Source organism: Styela clava, chromosome 7 (genome assembly GCF_964204865.1).
Source record: "Styela clava chromosome 7, kaStyClav1.hap1.2, whole genome shotgun sequence".
Lineage (NCBI taxonomy): Eukaryota > Metazoa > Chordata > Ascidiacea > Stolidobranchia > Styelidae > Styela > Styela clava.
Genome location: NC_135256.1, coordinates 2,091,023 through 2,116,195, shown reverse-complemented (window position 1 = coordinate 2,116,195; position 25,173 = coordinate 2,091,023). Strand labels below are relative to the sequence as shown.

The 25,173-nt window shown below is 37.5% G+C and overlaps 2 protein-coding genes across 2 annotated transcripts in view; one reads left to right on the top strand and one right to left on the bottom strand.

The window, feature by feature from the left end:
* The window catches only part of LOC120328939 (NACHT, LRR and PYD domains-containing protein 4C-like), a 46,014-nt gene extending 39,440 nt beyond the window's left edge, over nt 1–6,574 (bottom strand). Inside the window, exons 1-2 of the mRNA XM_078114575.1 lie at nt 6,209–6,574; nt 4,372–4,464 (exon numbers count right to left, since the gene is read on the bottom strand). The gene's annotated coding sequence lies outside the window, so the exon portion shown is untranslated. The remainder of the gene's footprint in view (nt 1–4,371; nt 4,465–6,208) is intronic.
* A 7,351-nt stretch (nt 6,575–13,925) lies between these two features.
* On the top strand, nt 13,926–21,256 carry LOC120327809 (uncharacterized). Its single transcript, XM_078114459.1, has 4 exons — nt 13,926–14,124; nt 14,649–14,763; nt 15,546–15,644; nt 18,932–21,256. Exons 1-4 carry the CDS (start codon nt 13,967–13,969, stop codon nt 19,787–19,789), a joined length of 1,230 nt encoding a protein of 409 aa, XP_077970585.1. The 5' UTR covers nt 13,926–13,966; the 3' UTR covers nt 19,790–21,256.
* The last annotated feature ends 3,917 nt before the right edge of the window (nt 21,257–25,173 follow it).

The window sequence follows — 25,173 nt, the reverse complement described above, 5'->3', positions numbered from 1 at the left end:
GCTAGATAACAAGGGCTATTTTAAATACTTTGTCTGAAGCTTCCGCAAAACCATGGCGGGATTTCCAAACCATGGCCACTATGGCCAAACCCCATGGCGACTGACTTTTTAGCTCCCACAAACCCATGGCGAGTAACGGCAGCAAATTGAGAACTAATGGCGGATGAAATTTTACTGCGGTAACCAAGTCTTGTTGGCAGTAATAACAAAGCTGCCCCTGATGGTGACAGATATTGGGTAAGTTGGAACATTTTTCTTATGGTTACAGTTTTGATGGATTTGGGGCAGTGGCGTGGCATCCACCCCCTCGGTCGCGGGGGGGCCCACAGCGCAAAGGGGCCTCAAGCGGTTAGAATTTGGAAATTTAAGCCGCAAAACCAAAAGCTGCATTGCAAAACCAGTTATGCACATCTTATAACGTTGATGTTAGTTCTGCTCAAATTGTTTTGTTACTTCACAATGCCGGAGTCGCCGATTTTCGGCATCGTGGGGTTTGATCACGCCGGCACAATTACGAAGGCTGTCAGAATGATGTCGAAAGAAAAACCTCTCAGTGGCGCACAGAAACGAAGTAAAAGGGCAAAAGAGGAAGAACGTTTGAAAAAAATTAAAGTAACCAAGATAAACGAAATATTTAAACCAAAATTGAAACAAGTAGACTTGGGAATACCGAACGTAACTGAGGATGAATTAAGCCTAGCACCGGTGGTATCGGTAGAAAACCAGATGCGTGTTCAATCTCCAAAAGTGATGACGCCAGCGCGAATGAATTTTCTTCCAAAACCAAAGGTTACCATAGCCTTTTTATAGCGTCATGTTATGCTTTTTGACAAAATAAAAAAAACGTTGTTTTAGGTTATGTCCGAGAGTTTTAGGGTCATTTCCACGAAATATTTTTGTGGGGGGGGGGGGGGGGGAGAGTCTTGCTACGCCACTGATTTGGGGTTAGGTTTAAGTAGATATGATTCCGCATGATAAACTAAAATCTGGTACATGACATTGTGAATATACCAGTCAGCAGGTATAGCATCTTGAACATGGCAAGAGTCGCCATCAGTTCGTTCGGCAGGAGCTGTCATGAGGTGGCAAAAACTGTGACTCCAATTATACTAATGATCGCCCGAAATGGCATTTGTGGCGATGATAAAGAACTGGCTAATGTCAGTGATCTCTCTAGGATTGTTGCGACGAGAAAACGAGAGAAATAGCTGTTCAATTTCGGGTGATTGTCTGCGTGCCTTGGCTGACAGTTTGAAGGGCTCTATTACGTCACTGTGACGTAATTTTTGAATGGCGTAGTCAGGTGGGGGTTAGGATTGACACATGGAAAAATTGTTATTCTATGCCCACTAGAAGGACATTAGGTATGAAACTACATGAGACCCATGTAACCCCCCCGCTGGCTGCCCCCCTTGGGTAATATCATGGTACCAAGGACAATGGGCATCAAAGAAACCCTTGACTATCTTTTCATGTGGCCAATTATACAAAGTATACAATTTCAATAAATTTACTTTGTCACAAGTTGCTAACATTTCCAATGAAAGCTATAAACTATCATATACTTTGTGTACTGTTGATTTGTGGCTTTATTCTAATATTTCTGTTAAAGCTTATTCTCTATTTTACTGGATATTAATATACTAAAACAAAAATGTGTATGTCTGATTTTAGAATGTATTCGGAATAGTTCAGTATTCGGAAAAGGCCATCCCTGATTACCGTATATCTTCGCATATATGCCGGGTTTGAAACTAAAAAAAAGTTGCCAAACAATGGGGTCGGCTTATACATGCATAATTATGATCATAATAAAGGTTCGGCTCATATGCGTATACCCCTGATTGCACTTGAACAAAATGACATATACCACAAACCCAAACTGAACGATTTTATCATTAACGACACGAGTCTAACAATAAAATCCGCGATATTATACTAAATAATATTTAAGAGCTCTGTAAATTGCTGGAAATGCAAAAATTCCCCGTTATTTTCGGTCACTATCGAAAACCAAGTATGAAGACAATTACGACATAATTTGCTTTTAGATTTATTGCCATTGTCGCCCAGGATATCTCGAATATGTAAAAATACGGTATACAATATTATTTGTTAAATATTTTCAATCAAAAAAATCTTTGAAGAGTGATAAGCACTTCAAGTCGACACTGTTTTCTTTTCATGTCAGCAGTAATTAATTGTCACTTGTCACGCCGCAATGGACTGTCTTCGATTACGTTAAAACATAAAATATACTAATCGAAAAATGTTTTCAATCAAAACGTGGACCGAGGAGGGGAGCTAGGATGTGTGCGCGATATTGATATACTAAAAACACTATTCTGAAGGTAGGCTAGTGACTAGCGATTTTGAATATTAGATTTAAATTGAACATCCCTGTCCTTGATAGGTGCGTATGGCCTTATACGATTTGTAGAGTCGGCCTTTTTTTAAATATTCAAACATTTGCCGTTTAAGGCTTATATCATGTGCGTATATATGGTACTTTCAAAATTCCTATCCATGTGATAAGACAGCGTAACTATGTTAAGACAATGGTCATTTTGATCCATTGCTAAAGTTATCGATGAAGTCACAAAACAAGATGTATTGGAAATAGTGTTGCCAGTAATAAGATGCCATAATTTCAGGTACCAATACATGTGAGCCACTTGGCTAGTCCCCGAACTTGTAATAGAACTAAAATGAGGAAAATTAGACTAAAATTATGGCCTAACCCTAACCTGGTACACATACTACATTCCGGTGTCTGCCATCTTGGTTCACATTTTTTTTTTCAAATAACATATACAATTCGACTTTTGTTATTTTCTTATTAATTAAATATTTTCTTGTTAGACATTCTTGGGGGCCTCGCTGCTCGATAATCAAACTTTTCAATTATTTATTGCAATTTGTATATCAAGTGTGCTTTCAGTACGGTGAGAAAATAAACTACTGATCACTGACTGGGGGCAGAAGAAAAGTCGATAAGATAGCTCAATCATATGGAAAGCCTCTCGTCCGGTTACCAGTCTATGTCAAGTATGGAATTAGTTAGTTAGCCAGTTATTAATATTCATGGGATTGATGTTGGAGGAAGTCGTAACCGGCAAGCGGTTACGTGAAATAACTTACGACAGTAAAAAGTCCAGCAATCCTCCAGCACAGGGCCGAGCAATTATTTTTGGTATCGGGCCACATTGAATGTTCAAAATGCAGTAGCGGGCCAGACTAAGTAAAGTCAACATAGATTGCGCATTTTTGTTGTATTTTATTACATATTTAAATAAAACAAAGTACTATATCTATTGTACTGCGGCTATCTGCAGATATAAAAATGTGAGATAGACTACCGGAATATACTTGGTTTGGATGCCTTTTTTTTGCTATACGGCTCATTTATAATGTCTTGCTTTATTATTCTCAACTTAACCGCGACTGCTTTGATAAAGTATAAGCATTACTGCTCTAAAATACCACCGCAATCCGCGGACATAATAATGTGACGAAAATTGCCAGATCATTTTTATTCGTGTTTTGTGATTTCGTGAATTTGCCAAATCTGATTTGTTCTTACAAAACCGACTTCGCTTTGTTTTAAAAATTTTACCGCTAGGAAAATTCTTACGTCTGTGATAAAACCACGCCGATGAAAATTCATTTTAGTAGGCTACCATAAACATCGATTGAATTCAATTCACATTAATTATCTTATATGTAAGGCCCCGTCGGTGATTTTAGAATTTAGATAGATAGAATTGATAGTTTTAAAATGGGTCAAAAGATACATCACGCGTGCAACTGACTGTCTTTTAATTTCAGTCATAGTATGGTTTCGAGGGCACATGAAATTTTTCAGTTTCTAATATCTACAACAGCGTTTTTAATCTGTTGCAAGCCTCCTAGATCAAAACCTATATTGCTTCTGTTTATTTTTTAGTATATATGTTATATAGTCGCTCTTTAATCTAGATTTAGGTTGGTTACAGCTTCCCTCCTTCATTTACCTTTAGCATGTCGTCGCTCATAAATATATAATAACTCGTTTTTCTAGATCTAGAAATCTGGTCGCGGGCCGGATAAAACGTTGCCGCGGGCCACAACTTGCCCAGGCCTGCTCTAGCGCATAATTTACATGGAATTTGAACCTGCAAACCCACGGACAGATGTGGGGTAATCAGAGGTGCGGTGGCGATCATATTCTTAACGCTTAGCATGATTGCCATACCGCCGAGACAACTTCTCTATTCTCTCTCCAGATAAAATATTAGATTACCATAATCCCTAAAATCCTATAATTTTCAGAAAATTGTTTATAAAAAAAATAAACTCATTGAGTAAACAATTCCAGAATATATTACTCACCATCAATTGCGATGAAATGGAACTTCAACACTTCAAGTGTTTCAGAGGATTTAGTTTCGGTCAGCACGTGGACTTTTATGTTTATTAATCAAACTGAGAATGAAAGAGAAAGTTCAAAAACTAGAATAAATGATGTTTCACAGCCTCAGCGACGATGCCCTGTATCCTATCGGTATAGACTACACAGAACAAGGTTGCCAGACCCCAGCGATCAAAAAAAGCCAAATCAAGACATAAAAAAATCCAGAAAAGGCCAACAATTTTACTAAGTACAAAAGTCTCATGATTTGTCAGATTTTAAGCGCTTGGCAACATACTGATGATGATGTAGAGCCATCAGTTCATTCGATGAGGCACACAAATAGAAAGTAAAGTTCCTATAGAACTGTAGAAAGTAGAATAAATATCAAGCGGACAGCATCATTTTACCATTCAATGTCAGTATGTTATATACCTACATGCTTCTACTTAAACTTGTGATATACCTTAAAAAAATTCTCCCTATATCAGTATATCATGCTTTACTATTGAAAATTTTTTCACTTTTAAAATTTATAAACCAATTTTATTAAAAAATTATCTAACCCCCTGCCGCTCACAGTTGGACCACTGATATCTAATTCAGTGATTTTAGCGTATTTAATCACATCGTTACTGCAATTGCAAAATTAAACTGAAGCTCACATAAACCATATCAGGCATAATGAAAATTAAGTTATACAACTATTTTTTGGAAACAGAATGTAAAACTGACAAACAGGCAGAACTATAAAAACGAGGCAATGTTTACAACCCTGCTTGAACATCTGTCTGAGCAGCTGCAGAAACTGCAATTATTTCTTATTGGGTAGGATATGGTTAAGAGTTGATGTAACAAACAAGGAAATCGATGCTCCAGGAAATCCTAATGTTAAGTAGCTAAGTACGTTGTTACACACTAAATATTGTATTCCATATGATTTTAATAATAGACACTGGAATAGACTTAAAAAAAGCTAAAAAAAAACGCCAAAAAGCCAAACAGAAATTCTGACGCCAAACGCATTTGTAAAAGGCCAAAAATGGCAAATTTGGCGGTAAAAAAGCCAATATGGCAACCCTGACACAGAAAAAGGGGCGCAATTTCAATAAATACATTTATCTTTTAAAATAATGGTGGGTTCCAGGTAGTCTAATCCAGTGTTTCCCAACCTTTCTACCCTTGTGAACCGGTAAACTTAGATTAAATGTACTCGCGGACCGGCAAAAATTGAAATGACCAGAACAGAAAAAAATAACATATATTTGCGTAATATATTGCAATGCCGAGAAAGGGCACACTTAAAAACATTTCACACGGAGAAAAGCTATCAAATAATGTGCTGGCCAAAAATTGAAATGGGTAAAATATATTCAATATTCAACCGGCACTGGGCCGCGGACCGGCGGTTGGGAACTACCGGTACTGGTCTAATCTGTGCCACGGTTATGAGTTAGAAAAAAACACAATTTGTCTATCTGTTAATAATTAACGAACTAAACGATGATTGACACGGTATGCGATGGCCCGGAGCAGATTATATGAATTATATTTACCCATGATGCTCTTCTAATTTCATAATCAGTTTTCATTTATTTGTTTTTATCAATCATTTTATTACCTGTTGTGCTGATTACCGGTACCCGTACTTATGAAACATTCAAGTATACTTTGAAAATAAATCGAGTTATGAGATAAAATGAAATTTTTCATTACAATAACTTAAGAAGAAACTTAAATGTTGATAAAAATGCGCTAGACTAGCACAGTAGCAAACGAAACCGTGTCCTTGAAAAGTTGGTAGCGGGCAGTACATACCTGCATCTCTGTTGCCGTGGTTATTTCGATTGTTGGTGCTCGGAGTCGATTTTATTTTTCTGCGTTGGGCATCTTCCGGATATATCAGGCCGCCTCAGCGAACTTTGTCTTTGATGTAAATTTCTTGCGAGCATATTGTTAAAAAAGTTTCTCCTTGTATTTATTACTGCTATACCTTATTACTGGTGTCCCTGCTCAATAACCATAATAGTTTTTCGTCCATTTCTTCGCCTTGGAAAATCATTCTTCACTCCATATTATATTCTGACTGTAAGGAATGCATCCCAGAAGTTGAAAACTAAACTGCGTTACTGGTTATCGAGACGCTGCTACAAAGGCGTTTACATAGTTGCCCATTTGAATAGATTTTACAACTGTTTTTGTATGAACATATAAATTGTCTGTTGTTGGTCGAACTCATCCATCATTAAGTTCATGCATTCAAAACAAATAACTGGCTAATCCCATACCCAACATGTATGTATGTTTATTTACCTCAAACATGTAACAGTATCTGCATAATAATTAAACAGTAAAACAGGGACGAGATACATGTTCAAGACCTTACTGGCCTAAGACACAGGTGTGCGACATGTACCCGTCACTATTATAACAGCAGTTTAGGACTATCAATCAATCAATCAATCATTTATTCGTCGTCACAAAAACATCAAATGCACAAAAAATTGGTACAATAAATAAATATAATAATAATGATATTTGTGCGACAGGAGTCGCGAGGGACCATATTAGGTCTTCAAGCAGCGACACCTAAAGCGCTGTTACTGGTTCAGTGTAAAAAAATAACTACATTTGCTACAAACATTGACTATGCAATAGTCGTTATGATGAACTATTTTGAATCATTGAAAAAATTCGCAGCAAACGCAACTTTACTAAAATCATATAATAGAGAAAAAAAAAGAAAAACAACTCAACTATAAATTTATAAAAAAGGCATATTTGAATAAATGTATATAAGTTACATAAAAGACAAACGACAAGCGAGGGGAAAATGGTTAGACCAAAGACAAAATTGTAAGTGATTAATTGAATAGAAGTTGGTAAGCTCTAATAAATCATAAAACGTTGATATGTATATATATATATATATATATACAATACGCTCCACAGCAAGTGGGCATAAAATTTACGAAAGAATGGTAGGCATATGCTTGCTCAATAAATTAAAATATAACGAATTTTGGCATTTTAGTGTAGAGGTTGCTCCAAGGTTGGTAAAGTTAAAGTACCGGGTACTTTAGAAATAGACTCCTTACACCTATAGTTCCTCTGGCTTTTTGGGTAGCCATGGCGACAGTCTACAAATGCGACTGCTGAGCTATGGACAGAAGATGGCGAATCATACTGAATACTCCAATCAATGGCTGATGGAAGGGAGATAATAACTAATATATTTACTTTTTAGATATAATTTGAAACCGTAATAGCCTAAAGATTTAATGGTACTTGGTAAGGCATTCCACAGTTTCACACCCGTGTATTTTATGGATTTCTGTGTCCTGCTTGATGAATATCTTGGGACATAATATGAACTTGACGAAGCTGATCTAGTAGAGTATGAATGGATATTACTCTGCATTCTGAAAATTCCCGCGAATGCCATGGGAAGCTTGTTATCGAAGTACTGGTGCATGAGTTTCAGTGTCTCAAATTCATGGATATGACCAAGCCTAATAATTCGACACCTGTGGTACAAAGGATCTAGTCTAGATCGGAAAGGTGCACTACATATGGCTCTAATTGCTTTGTTTTGCAAAACTTCTAATCTGAGGAGTAGAGTCGATGACGCACTACCCCAAGTTATAATGCCATACTGCAGATACGACTGGAAAAGAGAAAAATAAACCAATCGGAGAGCTGGCATGGTGAGGAATTTTCTTAGTTTAAATAATAAACCTGTTGCACTTGACAACTTTCCAGCAATGTAATTAATGTGTGATGTCCATTTCAATTGGTCATCAATGTGGATACCTAGGTATTTGTATGAGTTGACATTTTCAAGTGGAACCTTGTCAATATTAATTTGAAGTCGAATTTTATTTTTTTCATTTATTCTGGGACTAATTAATAAGCATTTTGATTTTTCAATATTTATGGTGAGTTTATTTATGGTCATCCAGGTTGCAATTTTTTGCATTTCAGAATTCATCCGCAATTCCAAGTCGTTTGGCGAAGCTGAACTTCCAAACAAACCGGTATCGTCAGCGAAGAGTTTGACAAGTAATTTAGTGGCATGAGGAAGGTCATTGACAAATAGAATAAACATTATCGGTCCAATGATCGATCCTTGTGGAATTCCGCATTGTACAGTAGAGAGTTTGGAGCAATTCGAACCAAATTTAACACATTGCTGACGTGAACTCAAATAGCTCCTGAAAAAAGTCAACGCGTGACCGCGAATACCATAGTGGCTCATCTTTCTTATTAGAATGTTATGGTCGACAGTGTCGAACGCCTTTTTGAGGTCAAGGAAAATAGCACTAATGTATTCCTTTCTCTCTATCTTGTCATAAATATGAGTCACCATATCGAGCATTGCATGGTTAGTAGAATGCTTTTTTTGAAATCCAAACTGTGATTTGTTTATGATGCTATGTTGGTCTATAAATTGGATTAGCCTACTATGTATAATTTTTTCAAAAACTATAGTCATCGTAGAAAGAACCGATATTGGGCGATAATTTGATGCACATTCTTTATCTCCTGTCTTGTACACAGGTGAGACTTTGGCAATTTTTAAACAATTTGGGAATATACCATAGTCTATGGAAGCATTAAATAGTTTACACATCATGGGAGAAACTATATCAGCAGCATATTTTAAGAATTTTGCTGGTATGTTATCATAACCAACTGCTTTATCATCAGATAAGCTCGCTATAGTGGTATATATTTCATTAACAGTTGTCGGTCTAAGAAAAAGAGATTTTTTTATAGGGTTCTTAAGATTACTCAAAAAAGATCCCTCCCTAGGACAACAGACATGAAATATACAAATAAAACTCTAGTAAAATACACAAGACAAAGAGGTACGGCACAACGACAATATGTACACTAGTCAGTATAGGGCACGTCCATATCCCAGGTTTCGGTGTGAAAAGATGGAGATAGGGTATGAGTCGCTGAATTGATATGTTTTTACACTATGTTTCACGAAACACGTAAAGATTTGTTCGGGATATAAACTTGCCAGAAACCAACGTTGAATGGGGCCACGACACGAAAGAATATTTGTAAAAGATACGGTAAATGTGGAAAACCTTTGTTTAAACTTGAGTTATTAATCATAGTTTGCACTGGACCAAAGATATGGGAACTATAGAGAGTCTAGCATAAAATGCGGCCACTTTCATAAGCGCTATTGTGTGAAATTTATTGTCGCCATGTCTCAGCATGATAATTATAAATTTTTATTGAATGATCTAGTTTGCATAATTGACGATCCAGCGAAGGAAGTAAATAAACAGAATCTACGCGGGAAAGAGAGACAATAGATCCGTGCGGGTCTCGAAACTTGTTTTCCGATCAATGGAGGTTTGTTGCATGATGACATTGTTGATCGATTGCGGGTATTTTTCATCTCTGTAGTTCTTTTCTCAGTTCTTGTACCCTTTGTATCTGAAAAATAATGTCTGAAAAGTAGGATGTCCTTAACTCACTAAATCTAATAGAATTCCAATAAATGTCTCTTAAGCTTGGATCTAAATTTGGACGTCGTTTTCGAGCTTTTAATACTATTAGACAATGGGTTCCATACTTTAGGCCCAAAGAATGTGATCGATTCTTGTGCTATTGATGTTCTAACATACGGCACAACGGTACATGGACTGGTAATTGGACGAGAGGCCGTGGCTCGCCATATGAATAATAATCTTTCAGTAGGACTTTTGGTAAAACTTGTTTGGCATCCCTTACTAATACAAAATTATTAATTTATTTAAAATAAATATTTTCTTTTAATAAATGTTTGCAGTCCAACTTCTGGAAGTTTACCTCCATATTGCGTTGCGTCTTCCCAAAATTTGGTTCATGGTCTGCCTGATGTGTCTACCCTAAGACACGTGAAAATATAGCATTGATCTGTTCTGACTAAAACCCATGTGCTTCGATTAGCAACAGCGACATACAAGCCAAATTTGAAGAAGATTTTTCAATCCAAAGAACTCCACTGAGTATCCAACATTACAATAAATGGCTAAAAAATTTCCGTCATAATCATGTTGGTACGTGGCCTTTACATTAAAACCCTACAGAACCTACACTCCTTCAAAAAAAAATGTCATAACTTTTTTTTTCAAACGTGCGAAAGACTTCACTGATATTTCTTTTAAAAGAATATCTATGCCGCTTCATACAAGCCGTTTCTCGATACACCAGCACGAATGTATCGACCCCGTTGCGTTTAAACAAGAGATGTAAAAAAAATTTGAAAAAAGTTTTGTATTTCAAACCGTAGCTATATACACAAGCCAGTTGGACTCGACATCAAATATCACAGAATTAGACATTTACGTCATCTTCAAAACGAGATAAGAATGGCCATCTGGAATGAAACGCAGCGCGAAATATTGAAGAAACAAAGAGAGCATGTTTTCGCTAGCGTGCGCAATTATGTTTGTTTATTATTGTGCGGGTGATGATTACAAGCGTGTTTACGGACCGAAAAGGATGGCTCGGTCGCTCAAATTACTTTCTTTCAAGTAATAAAATATTCCTCTGTATATTTCCTAGCTTTCAAATACTTACAGATGTAAAATTCGTAGAATTGAAAATATGCCAAAAAGGAGTGACGCGCAACCGGGAACACAAACACTCGGACAAGCCTATATCATGCTTGAAAACAGCGCGAAAATGTCTTATTGCATTTGTTTTGAGTTACGTCCAGAATAAGACGTATACATAGGGAATGTTAACTCTCACTGACCAATCATATTATAGCCATATTTATATTACAAAATAGTGTCATCCAGGCATTATAGGGTTTAGCATTCTAGCAGAGCTGAATAAAGGTAAACTGATGTTCATGTGTGTTGTTGTTTATAATGTGGCTCTTCGCGGTAATAAAGTAAGATTTGTGGCTCTTGGTCTCTGAATGGTTGGCCATCCCTGGACTAGGTCGCGCTGTCAACTATTTTAAGTGGAGGGACCATATTGGAAACATTTTTAAAATTTGGGATAGGTCTTATTTTAGGGGAAACAAGGTATATTAGCATTCTCAATAAAACATCGAATAAAAACAACCCTCTGACTAGCGTGTTGCTATGTTGTACGAGTGCCGCATGTTGCTTGATACTAAGGACCGGTCGCTGGTGATATATCACCATTTTTCAGATGCAGAGTGGTTTGAACCCACCTTTAGAAGAATAGTGTAGATTGTAAAAGAAGATCCGAAGCCAGGTGAGATGAATATTAATTTTATCTTTAATGATTTAATATTCATAATATATATTAATTTGTTTTAAGATGAATACTGGGCGTGTTGGCCAATTTCCTCCACAAGCTATGACGATTCAGCTGGCATTTTCTTGTGAATTCAGTGAAACTGCTTCCATCTCTTGTACTGTACATTTAAAAGAGTAATCATAGCAGAGAATTCATACAAATAAACAGAGAATCTTATTCTACGTAGAGTCCTATTAATCATTGGATGTTGGCGCGGCGGTGTGGCTCATCGGACTAAGCGTTAGAAATACCCTCGCCACCGCACCTCTGATTACTCTGCGTGGGTTCGCAGGTTCAAATCTCATGTAGGAATGGGTATGTGCGAGAGGATTGCTGAACTCTTCGCCGCCGTAGGGTGGTTCACGTAACCGCTGGTCGGTTACGGCTTTCTTCACCATCAAGTCCCAGCAAGGCCGTGGTATGCCATATGGATAAGCCGTCTTATCGGCTTTCCTCTGCCCTGGGATAAATATGTAAATCCTATCCCATCCACCCTCTCTAATTTTATACTAGTGCTTTCTGTTTCGAGACTACTAAAGGGGGAAATCCCCTCCGAGACGACATAACCAATAATTAGCCAGGTCATACGGTATTTTTCGTGATTTTGCTCTTAGCATTGTTGCTGCTTTTTGTAATTAAACTGAGTTACCGTAGCTAGCGCAAAAGCAATACTTGGGTTACTGGGAATTAAAATAAGGTATAGCCTAGTCCAGCGTTAATTGGCATAAATCTGCGAGTACCGACAGTAAAGTAATCGGGAGAAAACAGCAGAAAGACGGAAATAGTTCTGCATTTATTGCCGACTGCTGGATTGCCGGTTCCACAGGGGACCAGTATAACGTCATATCTTGAATAAGGGTAGAGTGGATAAGACTTCTCGTTCATTTGAGTAATGTGATATAAGCAGTCCTCGAATTCAGTAGGTCCGATTAATCGGGCCATGTTCACAGAATCACAGCCCACCGCTGCATTTCGTGTCAATCATCATTACAGCATTAGTTCATTGATTATAAACATGTAAGATAAATTGAGGTTTTTAGTGCTAGTGCTCCCTTGGCCTGTTGGCACTGGTCCTTTGCATATTCGCGGCGGTGTGGCTCAACGGGCTAAGCGTTAGTAATACGCTCGCCACCGCACCTCTGACTACTCTGCGTGGGTTCGCAGGTTCGAATCCCATGCAGGGATGGTTATGTGCGAGAGGATTGCTGGACTCCTCGCCGTCGTTGGGTGGTTCACATAACCGCTGGTCGGTTACGGCTTCCTCCACCACCAAGTCCATGCTTCCGAAAACAAACAATACAGTAAAACTAATCCCATACCCGACTTGGAATGGTAACCAGACGAGAGGCCGTGGTTCGCCATATGGATAAGCCATCTTATCGACTTTCCTCTCCCCCGGGATAAATATGTAAATCCTAAATCCTATTCTTATTACCTTGTACTCGCCACATTATTTCATTAAAGTTCCACCGATTAATTGGTGAATGCATCCTCCTTGTTTTTTTTTATCTTAAACTTTAGACCAAAAGTCAAACTGCACAAAAGCTGACATCGGACATTTTTGTATTTCAGTATTTAGAGTTTCAAGATCTATATATTGGATTATGCTTGTTGCTCTGTTGTTGTTATAGAACGATTTACAAGTTTTTTCAAACCACAGAACCTGTTCTTAATATTTTAAATTTCATCACAGGATGTGGATATAATTCCTCAGGTCTTGTGTAGTTTTGAACCTAACATACTTCTAGTGGGCGTAGCATAACAATTTTTTCACATAATAATCCTAACCCCACCTGACCAAAATCCAAAATTTCCGTCACTATGACTGTTATGAGGTCACAATCATGTCATAGAGCTTGCCAAAGCATACATACGATCACTCGAAATGGCATCTGTGTCAATGATATTGAACTGACCAGCAGCAGCACTGTCCATCTCTCTTTCATATTGCGATAGTTGCGACGAGAAAACAATAGAAATAGATTGCTCAATTTTGGGTAATCGTCTGCAAGGCTTGGATGACAGTCCGTATAGTTTGAAGAGCTGTATTACGTCACTCTCACGTTGCAGTGTTTTTTTGGATGACCCAGTCAGGTGGGGGTTAGGATTAACATATGCAATAATTGTTGTAGTGCACCCACTAGAAGTACTTTAGGTACGAAACTACACAACACCCAATTTCTCATTATACACCGATCCCCTCAATATATTTACCCCCAGTCGCATCCTTTTATGCCTTCAAAATTTTTTTCTTCTCCAGTTAAATTAACTGTTATCCACAAGAGTTTGATAATGAATTTAGTCCAAGCACAGGAAGCAGTGGAAGACTTGTTGGAATGTACAATCTGTATGAATCCTTACGAGGCATCTGGTCCCAGGACACCAAAGATGCTTCCTTGCCAACATGTATTTTGTTTGGATTGTATCAAAAATATTGCCGAAAGAAGGCGGTAGGTGATAAACTATTTTGTAATTTATAGTCTACTTTGGCTGTTGTTGCATTGTGCTAAGAATTAGGAACCTTCTTTCCATGGTGCCTTTAATTACCATTCAAATTTAATTCGGATTGCTGGACATCTCGCTGTCCTATGGTTGGTTACGTAACCACTTGTCGCTTGATAATTATTTGCAAGATAAGTGAACCACCCTACAGTGGTCTGAAATGCTTTCTACTATGAACACGATGACCTAGTTGGTTGTTAGGGCACTGTTGATGACACATGTTAAAGTGCTCGGTTTTAATACCAGCCAAGATGTAATAATTTCGGTGAGCAATTAGGAATCGTGGATATTTATGTCCTTTCTATATCTATTGCATGTCATTGGCTGCTTTTATAAAGCCTTGTAATAAACCATTATTAATAAGTGAATTGGGTGGACAATAATCTGGTCTTTGCAAAAAATAGTTTCTTGAGTAACAATGACTCAGAATAGCAAATTATAATATAATAATCTTGTAATTTATTTTTCCCAGTCTGGTTTGTCCAACATGTCGAGCAGTCCACTACAAAGCCATTGATGACATTCCAAACAGTTTGATTCTCATTCAACTCCTGGGAAGACAAGGAAGATGTGAAAGAAAATGTGAGGTGAGATGATCTTGTAGGTCTCCTACATCATATAAGATAAAATGTATGAGCGTGATAATGTTATTTAGAATTAGGTTTTCAGGTTCATAATATGACTAACCACGACCTCTTGTCCGGTTAGCAGTCAGGTCAGGTATGGGATTATTTATTTTCATATGCATGGACTTGATGGTGGAGAAAGTCATATCTGAACAACGGTTGCATGAACCACTCTATGATGAGTCCAGCAATCCTCATGTACATACAGTGATAGTCAACTCAAACAATTCTAGTCAAAAATGATGCGGTACTCTGTGTTTGAATACTCTAGCACAGGGGTTCTCAATCTTTTTTCCTTCAAGTACCCCCCGAGTCACGAAACAATCAACAGGAACCCCCGTAATCAGGCATCGAACAAAGTTGCGAAATATTGACTAACACCAGCTAATGAATTTTAAAATATTTCCCAAGTTTCAATAAGAATAAGAACGCTGTCTTAGAAATTTCAGTTTGTCTGCAAAGCCCTGAATTTCACATTGTTGCGTCACAATCACAACAACGCAAGATCAGTGAAAATGTACGTTTCGATTGGCACGCATTTTCCGCTGATAGTAATAAAAGAAATGAAAAACAGCAACACACAAAAACTCGACTGCCTTCCAAGTATCCCTGGTAATCTTAGTGTGAACCCCTGGAGGTTTGCGAACCCCAGGTTGAGAACTCCTGCTTTAGCACAACTGTGAATGAGATAACGCACTCCAAAGTGTGAATAAGCGCCACTTTAATATCATTCAACTCTTCAGATTTGTCACAGACAGAAAGATGACCCGAGAAGTTATTGCAAGAAATGTATTGATGAGATTGTAAACAGAGAACTTGCTAAAGCGATATCATTGACACAGGTGAGATACTATGTATATATCTATCAGCTCTAAACAAGGCTATGAGACGGTTCCATTACATTTGAACCCACGTACATTTGAACCCATGACAATTGCACCTGTATGCTATTGCACCTATGGAATTTTTTTTGTTTCACGGATAGTTAAACCCATACTAACCCTAACCCATGGGTTTTAGCACCCGCATATAGATTGAACCCGTGGATATACGCATGGGTTCAAATGTACGGTCACCTATGAGACGTACTTGACAAATTTGAATTGGTTATATTTGCTGGGCTCGGATTCAGGTATTTCAATTCTATCATGCATAAATCAATGCTTGAAAAAGTGACAAGAGCGTATAACAGCATTTAAAAATGTAGATATACGCATAACAAATAACGTCAAAGATTCATTGCAATCAATAAGAGGTCACGAAGGCCAGTGACAAGTCTCTGGGTCAGCGACACCTGTAGCCTGATTATTTAGAGGGAAATGGCCAAAATATATGAACTGTGCATTCATGAACCATATCAAAAAATTGTTTATTAATATGAATAAGCAAAAAAAGAATGGAACTCGTTGTCAATAGCGAGCTCAAGCTGGAGTTTATAACAGCAGTAGGTCTGATGCGGATTAAAAAGCAAGTACTCCTTTATGGCTTCACGCAGGGATGGCCAATTCGAATAAAGTATTCGAATGTATTCGAATATCTCGTCATTCGAATATCGGAATTCACGTTCATAAGAATATCGGATATTTGTGTGACGTCACACATTTTCGACGCCGCTTTCAAGACGTTTCCGTTGAATGAAAACATTCTCGATAGAAACTTGCGCGTGATTGTTTTATCACTCGTCAGCGTAACGTGTTATTTAGGCCCGCAAACGCCTTTACGATTGTGTTATTTTCTCTAAAACGAAAATTTTCCACAAATTTGTTCCACGATAACGATAACATTTATTTTATTTTTGTACGCGCACGGAATTGAGAATCTGGTAAATACGTTCATCGGCGGCGAATTTCTAAAGACAACGCAACTTTTTGATTGAAAAGCGGCAATTTAAAATACTGAAAATAAAACCGTAAACAACATAAGTTTTATTGAGGCCCGCGAAAATTAAAAAAACGCTCTTCTAGGCAGTGAATTATGTTTGGTCGGCGTTTAGAAACATATCGTCACTAATTGAGGGCGGGATTTGCCTGATTATCCATTACTTTAATATGCCGTCAAATATTTTCGGGTCAACACAATACAAGGTTTGAAACGCGACTTTTTCCCTGGTTGTGAGGATGTATATAATATAATTAATCTAAAGTATATTCAATCAATTTTATTGTGATGAAATAAATTTTTCTCTTAGCATTTCGATCGAGCGGAGTCACTGATAACAAGTACAACTAAATATTTGCCGAATTCGCAAAATACGGATAAGAACAATATTTAATCGGACAGTTTACCTCACGTTTTTATTTTCATGGCCGCGAATTGCAATGGTATATAAGAGTGGTGAGGATTTTATTTTGTCGACGCAACCGCAGGTTAAATTGAAGACAATTAAATTAATAAGAGCAAGACATTTTAAATATGCCCGTGTCGGTCACGAATTCATCACTTTGCACAACAGAAAAATATATATTCGTTGTTATATTATTTGTTGTAAAAGTCAACTCTTTTAACAGGTGGCGATGAATATGTATTTTTAATTTACTGCTAAACTTTATATGTATATTCATGGTATGAAATTAATTATTATCTACACACAACAGGATTTTATATAATTATTTGAGATTTTTCTAACGGCGATAACGAGTTGGGAAGATTGCAAAAATACATATTAAAATTAAATACATCAAGCAGTTTATCTTGTAATTTTAGGTCACAGATTGCCGTGGACCGAATAGTAATGTTTTTTTTTTTTTGGCGTAAGAAGAAGCAACCGCGAAAGATATTTTAGAATCTCGTAGTTGTCATGAATTGAATATTTTACGTAACAGAATGATCCTTATACGCTGACAAGACGGCCCTTTTAACGAGCGCGGAATCGCGGTGGGTGTTACAGGCGGCAATGAGAATTTCCGATTTCGAAAATCCTGGCTGCGCGCTGGCAGTGGTGGTCATCTATTCTCTACTAATTTATTTCTAACTCCAAACACAACAATATGTTACACATAATAACAATGGGGTTCACATAAATTTATATACAAATATACTGGTAGGTAGTAGAATACTCTAGGCTTAAATATTAGAATTTTTAAAGGCAATTATCTAAATACAAGTAGTATTTTTGTCAATAGACTCGACTATTATCGTAATATCATGGTACCAATGATAGAAAGCGTCAGACAACTCCTTGGCTATCTTTTCATATGGTCATTTGTACAAAGTGAATAAATTTAATAAACTGACTGTGTCACAAGTTGCTATTATTTTTTATTAATAGCTATAAACTATCAATTACTTTGTGTACATATACTGTTGGTCTGTGGCTCCATTCTGATATTTTTATTGAAGCTTATTTCCTAATTTACTGGGTTTTAATCAACTAAAACAAAAATGTGTTATTTTTGATTTTAGAATGTATTCGGAATTCCAAATTCGAAAACATTATTTTAGAATGTATTCGGAATAGTTTAGTATTCGGAAATGGCCATCCCTGGCTTCACGCGATAATAGCATTATATAATAACAGCAGCTGACAGGTAATCTAAATTAAGGTCCTAGCCCAGGGGTGGGCAACTTCTCTAGTCGGCGGGCCAGATGTGGGAAAATGAAGTCCTCGGCGGGCCGGATCATTACAAAAAATACCTCGGTATCCAATCTCTGTTAAATGCTCGACACTCTCTGACAACTTTACGTTTCTTGGAATATTTTATGGGTAATAAAACCTAATATTAATACGAAATGTAATTTCTAAAATCTATTTATATTTAGAATTCAAATATAACTGATAACAGTAGCGGGGAATGTTTACAGCGCTCTCTGCTTTGACCTTATATTGTTTGTTTAACAAGTGTGCTAACGCAATTGTTTGTTCACTAAGGCTATTGTTTATTTCACCAGCTCGCACTGACAGTGTGGTGTGAGTAGAGCGATCGGCAACTTTCAGAAATGATGCGTCGGACGACATTACAGAGTGTGGTTGGATACAGTCAGTGGGCCGGTCGAAATCTCGTCCCGGGTCGGACCCGGCCCGCGGGCCGTATGTTGCCCATCCCTGTCCTAGCCTGTAATATGGATGTGGATCAATTTTCCTCTCCCCACGATAACTATAAATCTAATCACAACTTTCCTTTTGACACAGTCTTATGAAAGTGATCCAACAAGAAGAAGAGTGCCAGCACAAAAGCTGACGGAAGCAGCAAACCCAGCAACTAACCCACAACCGCAGGGTAATCCAGAGCTTGCAAGGCAAGTTCCAAATGGAATTAACTTAAACAGAGTCGCTGCTTTTATTGATAGATATTTCTTCATATTAATGGGGGTACTTTTTTCTATAATTATAGCATTTTTCATATATTTTTTATTAAATAATTATCATCTTCCGAAAAATCAAAATTTAAATCAAGAAGACCATGGCATCTATCCAATAGATGATAAACCGATTACCAATCCAATGATCGAATATTTGGAATTATTTCTTGATGAATTTTCTTCACTTTGTGTAAAATTATTATCATATTTACCAAGTATTCATGAAATCATGTATTTTATTTGTAATTTTTTTTATTCAATGTTTAGTTATATTTACAATTTTTCTATGAATATTTATAATGATATAACCACTGTTTATGCTCCAGTGATTTACGATTATTTCATCACAATAGGGTCAAAGGTCATTGCAAGGGTTGCCCAGTTTCCTTCTATTCTGGCAAATAATTTTTTGTCCATATGCTCATACCTTTGGGAGAACATATCTGATATTGTGATTGCAATCGCGCCCAGGGCATATGACGCTTTCATCAATGTACTAGTTGCGTGTGAAAGAGTCTGGGATACCGTTGTAAAATCCGGCCCTGATGTTGTCGCTAATTTCTTTCATGTTTTATTATTGATATTAGACATCCTATACAAGTTTATAATAGTGTTTATTAGATTTGTCTTGTCCCTGGGTTCTGTTCTGTTTTATGCCTGCACTATGCTTTGGAACGTATTTTCATAATGTTAAGTAGAAGCCCTGAAACCCAAAGTTGTGAATCCCACCTAACGCTATATCGAGCACTTCCATAATTTGTCAGTCTGGTGAACAATTTCGAAATACAGACTAAAGTCTGCTTGAATTTGGGACGATATATGTGCTTTCCTGATAAAAATTTGGATACTCTAGTAATATGTGAACCAAGATGGCCGACACCGGAATGTAATATGTGTATCAGGTTAGGGCATAATTTTATTCCAATTCTCCCTATTTTAGTTCTATTACGAGTTCGAGGACTAGCCAAGTGACTCTCGTAGTATTTGTACCTGAAATTAGGGCCTAACCCTAACCTGGTACACATCCTACGTTTCGGTGTCCGCCATTTTAGTTCACTCACTTCAGGAGTACCAAAATTTGTAGGAATCCTTGTTAAGCAGGGAAGGTGCGGAACGAACAAATTATGGAAGTTTTTTTCATAGAGATAGGTGGAAGGCCACACAGAAATGGTATCCCAAGTTGTGAGCCAAGTAGAGTCTGTCATTGAGCTAAGTCTCATTAACGGTTAATTGATTTATGAGTCATTACATTTAATCCAATAATGCTGATTATGGATACCTATTTTTTACTGCAGGGGTATGCAACAGGCGGGCAGTGGGCCACAACCCGGCCAGGCAAGCCATTTGGTGTGGCCCTTGTCAAAACTCAGATTTTCCTCAATCAAACTTAAAATCCTTATTAGACAGTTTGTATTCATGAAGGTACTCACATGGGTAGAAATACCCGTGAATATGGAAAAACTGAATTTTTTGTATGGCCCAGGCCAGCTAGATGTCTGAAGTTGGTTATATGACCCAACGACAAATAATCTTTCACACCCTGATTTACGGCTTCAATATCTAAGTTTTTGAAAGATATGGAATAACTTACACATTCTGCGTGGGATTTTAGTTTTTGAACTAACAACTTGTAGAATATGGATTGAGGTTCTCATTAATTTCTACCATCTTTTCTTTTTGATATTGGACATCCTATAGAAGTTAGTAACAGTGTTATTGCTATTGATACTGCTATCTTCATAGTATTTTCATCCAAGTCCTCAAGTATCTGGAATGGTAACTAGGAGTTGTGGTTTAACAGTAACGAACTTTGCTGTATTTATTTCTGTCCCATCTCCTGTTTGTCTGGATCGATGTTTCCTCTTAGGTTGCTTCGTTTCAAACAAAGAATTAAAAGTTATTCAGTTTATTTCCAGGTAAATTCTATTGTTTGTATTGTAGTGTTGCTCAGTAGTAATTGTATTTGTGGCAACATCGATTTCGCTTATGTAAAGCTAAGCAACTACGTGGCTATTCTCGTGTCGCGAGATTTTACAAAATTCTTTTATTTTTTTAAATTTTGGTTGCTTGAAAAAAGGTTGGCAACCACAAACTCGGGTTGTGTTTTTTTGCTTCATTCTCTGTGCTAGTGAGCTGGCGCATGATATTCCTCAAGACTTTTGTTTTTTTCAAAAGATTTGCTTGCTCTCCTAAATTCTAGAGAAGTACAAGCTGCCATTGATATATATCAATGAGTGAAAAGGACCGAAATCTTGTGGGGCAAATATATATCTGTCCCCAAATATGGAGGGGGGGGGGGGGGGGTCGGTTGCACTGTTCAATTATTCACCTAGCTTGTCTTCATTTTTGCAAAATTGCTAATAATCAGTTTTATCACCTCTCTTGATTTTGATTAGATATACCGCCTTAACCGCTTTCCTTATGACATTCCTATGTTCATTTGTGCTTTAAATTTAACTATCATGTTCTGGAGACGTTTTCAAGTATAAAAATGTCTGCCATTTCGATTTTCAACTTGCAAATGATTAAAAATTATGGCCATAACAAAATGAGCAATCGCTGAAATGCCAATGGTTACTGAAACTGTATAGAATTGTGGTGATGCATTATACGGACTCACTCAGAAGTAAAGGAGACTCCTCTCTAAGCAAAGATCTGGGCTGAAAAACCAAAAGTTAATGCTCACTTGCTCATAAATAAAGGAGACTCGTCTCTGAGCACTGTTGCAGGCACACTGAAATTCCAAGAGCCGCTTAATAAGTTACCGCAATACCACGTGATTTCGTGCTAATAAACGCCTATTGATGTGAGCCTAGAAGCGGTTCAAAGTCAATATATCATTGACATATTCTCAAGTGGCAACTTTTGCAAAGCCTTGCGCAGAAGAAATGCCTTGATTTTTATTCAAATTTACAAAAATTGGCCAATCGTACATATGTCAGTAAATCCCATCCTAACTGGTTAGCTTTCCCCACACTCTGGCAGGAAATGACTTTCTTCGCTCAAATGACTTGTTTCTATTTTTCGTATCATAATTTTTACATCCTATGCAATCTTGGCTTTGTTTGCCTTTAATTATATATATTTAAAATTTAAATGTATTGTTCAAACAGCTTTGTCAGTGGTGCGGAGCCAGAGATGGGAGCGGGGTCAAAGGTCGCAGAAGTTGGATAGGAACGGCAAATTGTGCGGGTTTAGTGAAGCTAGGACAGTGCTTTTCAACCTTTTTGTTATTATGGAACCCCAATTAACAAGATTGTACATTGTAACAAGAGAGTGACATTATCAGCATCCATTTCATTACACAGTTTTTCAAAAACTCTGGCGGATTTTCCTTTACCACCACATTTTATGCAATTTACAGTTTTCACAACTACATCCAAAACGCTTTGTAGTTCCGTTTTTACTTGCTTATCAGAATCTAAAGGTTTTACATATAAACACGGAACCCCACTGCATGTATTGCTAAACCCTAGTGTTCCGCGGAACCCCTGTTGAAGAGCACGGAGCTAGGGGGTTGGCTCACCGTGCTATGTGCTAAAAATAGGCGGCACTTCTGATTACCCTGCGTGGGTTCAAATCCCGTGGAAGGATCATTATGTGCGAGAAGATTGCTGGGTTTGCCGCGTAAGGGCTGGTTGATTACGGCTTCCTCCTACCAGCAAGTCCGTGTATCAGAGACGACAGTCCGTGACTTGTCATATAAAAGCGCCGTCATACCAGCACAATTAGCTGGTTAACTAAATTATATACCCGACATGAGATGGTAACCGGGCGAGAGGCCGTGGTTCGCCCTATTATTTATTAAGTCGTCTTATCAGCGGGTCGGTGCGCGATCGTCAATTTATTATGCAACAACATTTTTAGATCAAATTAAATGTTCAAACACTTCATCATATTTTTTAGTTCAAATTGAATGTTCAAACATTCTTCATATATTCTCAATTAACAAGTGTTTCGTCATGATTTTGTTCGCTGTTTAGAGGAAACCGGCACGTGTACCAGAAATATTTCAGAGCCAAGGGCCAGTGGCGTAGCCAGGAGGTGGTTTTGCGGGTCGACCCACCCCCCTTTGTAATGTAAAAAAAAATCAATTTTCCGTGTCATAGATAGCAATTTTCCGTAGCTTGAAATGCTTTTTAGACCCCAAGACTACTAAAAACACACATATTTCATTTTAGGAGATAAGCGAACCGGTTAGCATTACTGGTTACTGTCAATATTCGGTTTGTAACAGAACCGGCTAAAAAATATGAATTTTGTGATAGAACCGGCTGACAAAAAATTTAAATTCCACCGCTGGTTAGATATCAGTGGGGGCTTGTATGTGGCTTTATTCGGAACGTAAGGCAATATATATTCGAGCATCGCTCTTACTTAATAACTCCAAAATGGTAATAAATTCGACAGGTTTTTACAACGCGGTTGCGTTAATCGATGAAATTTCCGCTTGTGTCTTGTCTATGAGTTGCCACACTGTAGTATTGTTCTGTGCGTTCAAAGAGTTGAAACTGACAGTGGGAATAGAGCAGTGTATTTTATAATTACAAGAGGGTAGACGTTCAGTATGTATAAAGCGTGGTCAGCGTGCTTCCAAGGTTATCATTACGATAAGATACGATTTTCTTAATTGTCCCGGGGAAAGGAACGCCGACAAGACGGCCTACACCATATGAATAGTAATATGGTGATAGTAATATCAGTAATTTATTCCAGATACATTTTTAGGGAAACTTAGCTCAAGTCAAGGACTCAAGGCCACTAGCTCAGAAATAAACGAGCGACTGAGACTATAAAGAATTAAAGCGTAGAATTGCGCGCTAGAAAATAGCGCCTAACGCAAACTCTAATTAAAGTCAAAACAATCAGGAAAAAAGCCGTGAGATTGTGAATTTCACGTAAGTGACGTTTAGAAAGCGGCGAAAATTTTGCCACCGGGGGTATTTGGTTCATCCTGGCAATAGTCTCGTTCGGAAGTCCGGGTTCCATACGAGAACTGTTAACGATTTATTCAACCGATATTTGAAGAGCAAGTTTTCATCAAACTGCAGTCGTTAGGCAGAGAAAGAAATATTTTGTTCTGCTATATTCTTTGCCTCTTACCAGTTGTCAATTTGAATACAATGTATCAGTAAGACAGATATAATCTGAATAGGTATTTGCTTGTAATAGAATAACGAGAATATCGGTCGGAGACCGAAGACTTATCGATCGAAACTGCGGTTCCGATTCATGACTCTATAGTGACACCGCGTGTCCCATCACTAATTAATTAATAACTCGCTAATTATACGACATAATTTATCCAAAATCAATAGGCTTCTGGTCCGAGATATGATGAATGCGCATACAGAATTTGGAGCAGAATCAACCACGCGTTCGTGAGATATCGCGTGCATCTAACAGACAAACAGACAAACACCTATCAACATACTTACCGATCTAAAGATCGATAAGTAATAATGCTTTATCTCTTACCAGACGAGAGAATATGCTACGCGCTTTTAGAAGATACTTCTATTTGTATTCGACTTTTTCATAACTATATTCGGTTTACAATAAAATATCCGGATGTTTTGTACAAAGCCCCCACGACTAATGCAAAAATGTGATATTTGTGAAAAAACACCCCCCACTGGTTAGGGTTCAAGTTAGGAATGATTTAAAAATTTGAATTTTCAGCGCAATATGTTTTCTAACCCTGACTGGATAATTACTCATTATCATATTTGATCGTTGGCGAGGTGTTCTTTTGGTAGGAACTTTGTAGAATATATCTAAATATCTCGCCGTCAACCGTTTTCAAAACAAGAATTTTTTTTAACAACAACCAAATATGTTCAAGCAATCAATTTAATTCCCGAGGGAGGGGCCCGACGTGAAGCCTTGTGGGTCTATCACGACGACATATCCCTGCATTATACAGTCATTTTTCATATTATGACGTCACACATTCTTCAATTTTTTTTACCGCCCAAAGATAACCTAAGTATCGTAGCGCTCAGAACATTCAAAGTACCTTTTTGAAGATATAAACCATCTTTGTTTTCTTATTTTGATGCTGAAAAAAAC

What these genes read in the sequence shown, in the direction of transcription:
- LOC120327809 (XM_078114459.1), top strand. Translation starts at nt 13,967, where the DNA reads ATGAATTTAGTCCAAGCACAGGAAGCAGTGGAAGACTTGTTGGAATGT. An exon ending in AATATTGCCGAAAGAAGGCG is followed by an intron (nt 14,125 to 14,648) that starts GTAGGTGATAAA and finishes TATTTTTCCCAG; the next exon opens with TCTGGTTTGTCCAACATGTC. An exon ending in GATGTGAAAGAAAATGTGAG is followed by an intron (nt 14,764 to 15,545) that starts GTGAGATGATCT and finishes TCAACTCTTCAG; the next exon opens with ATTTGTCACAGACAGAAAGA.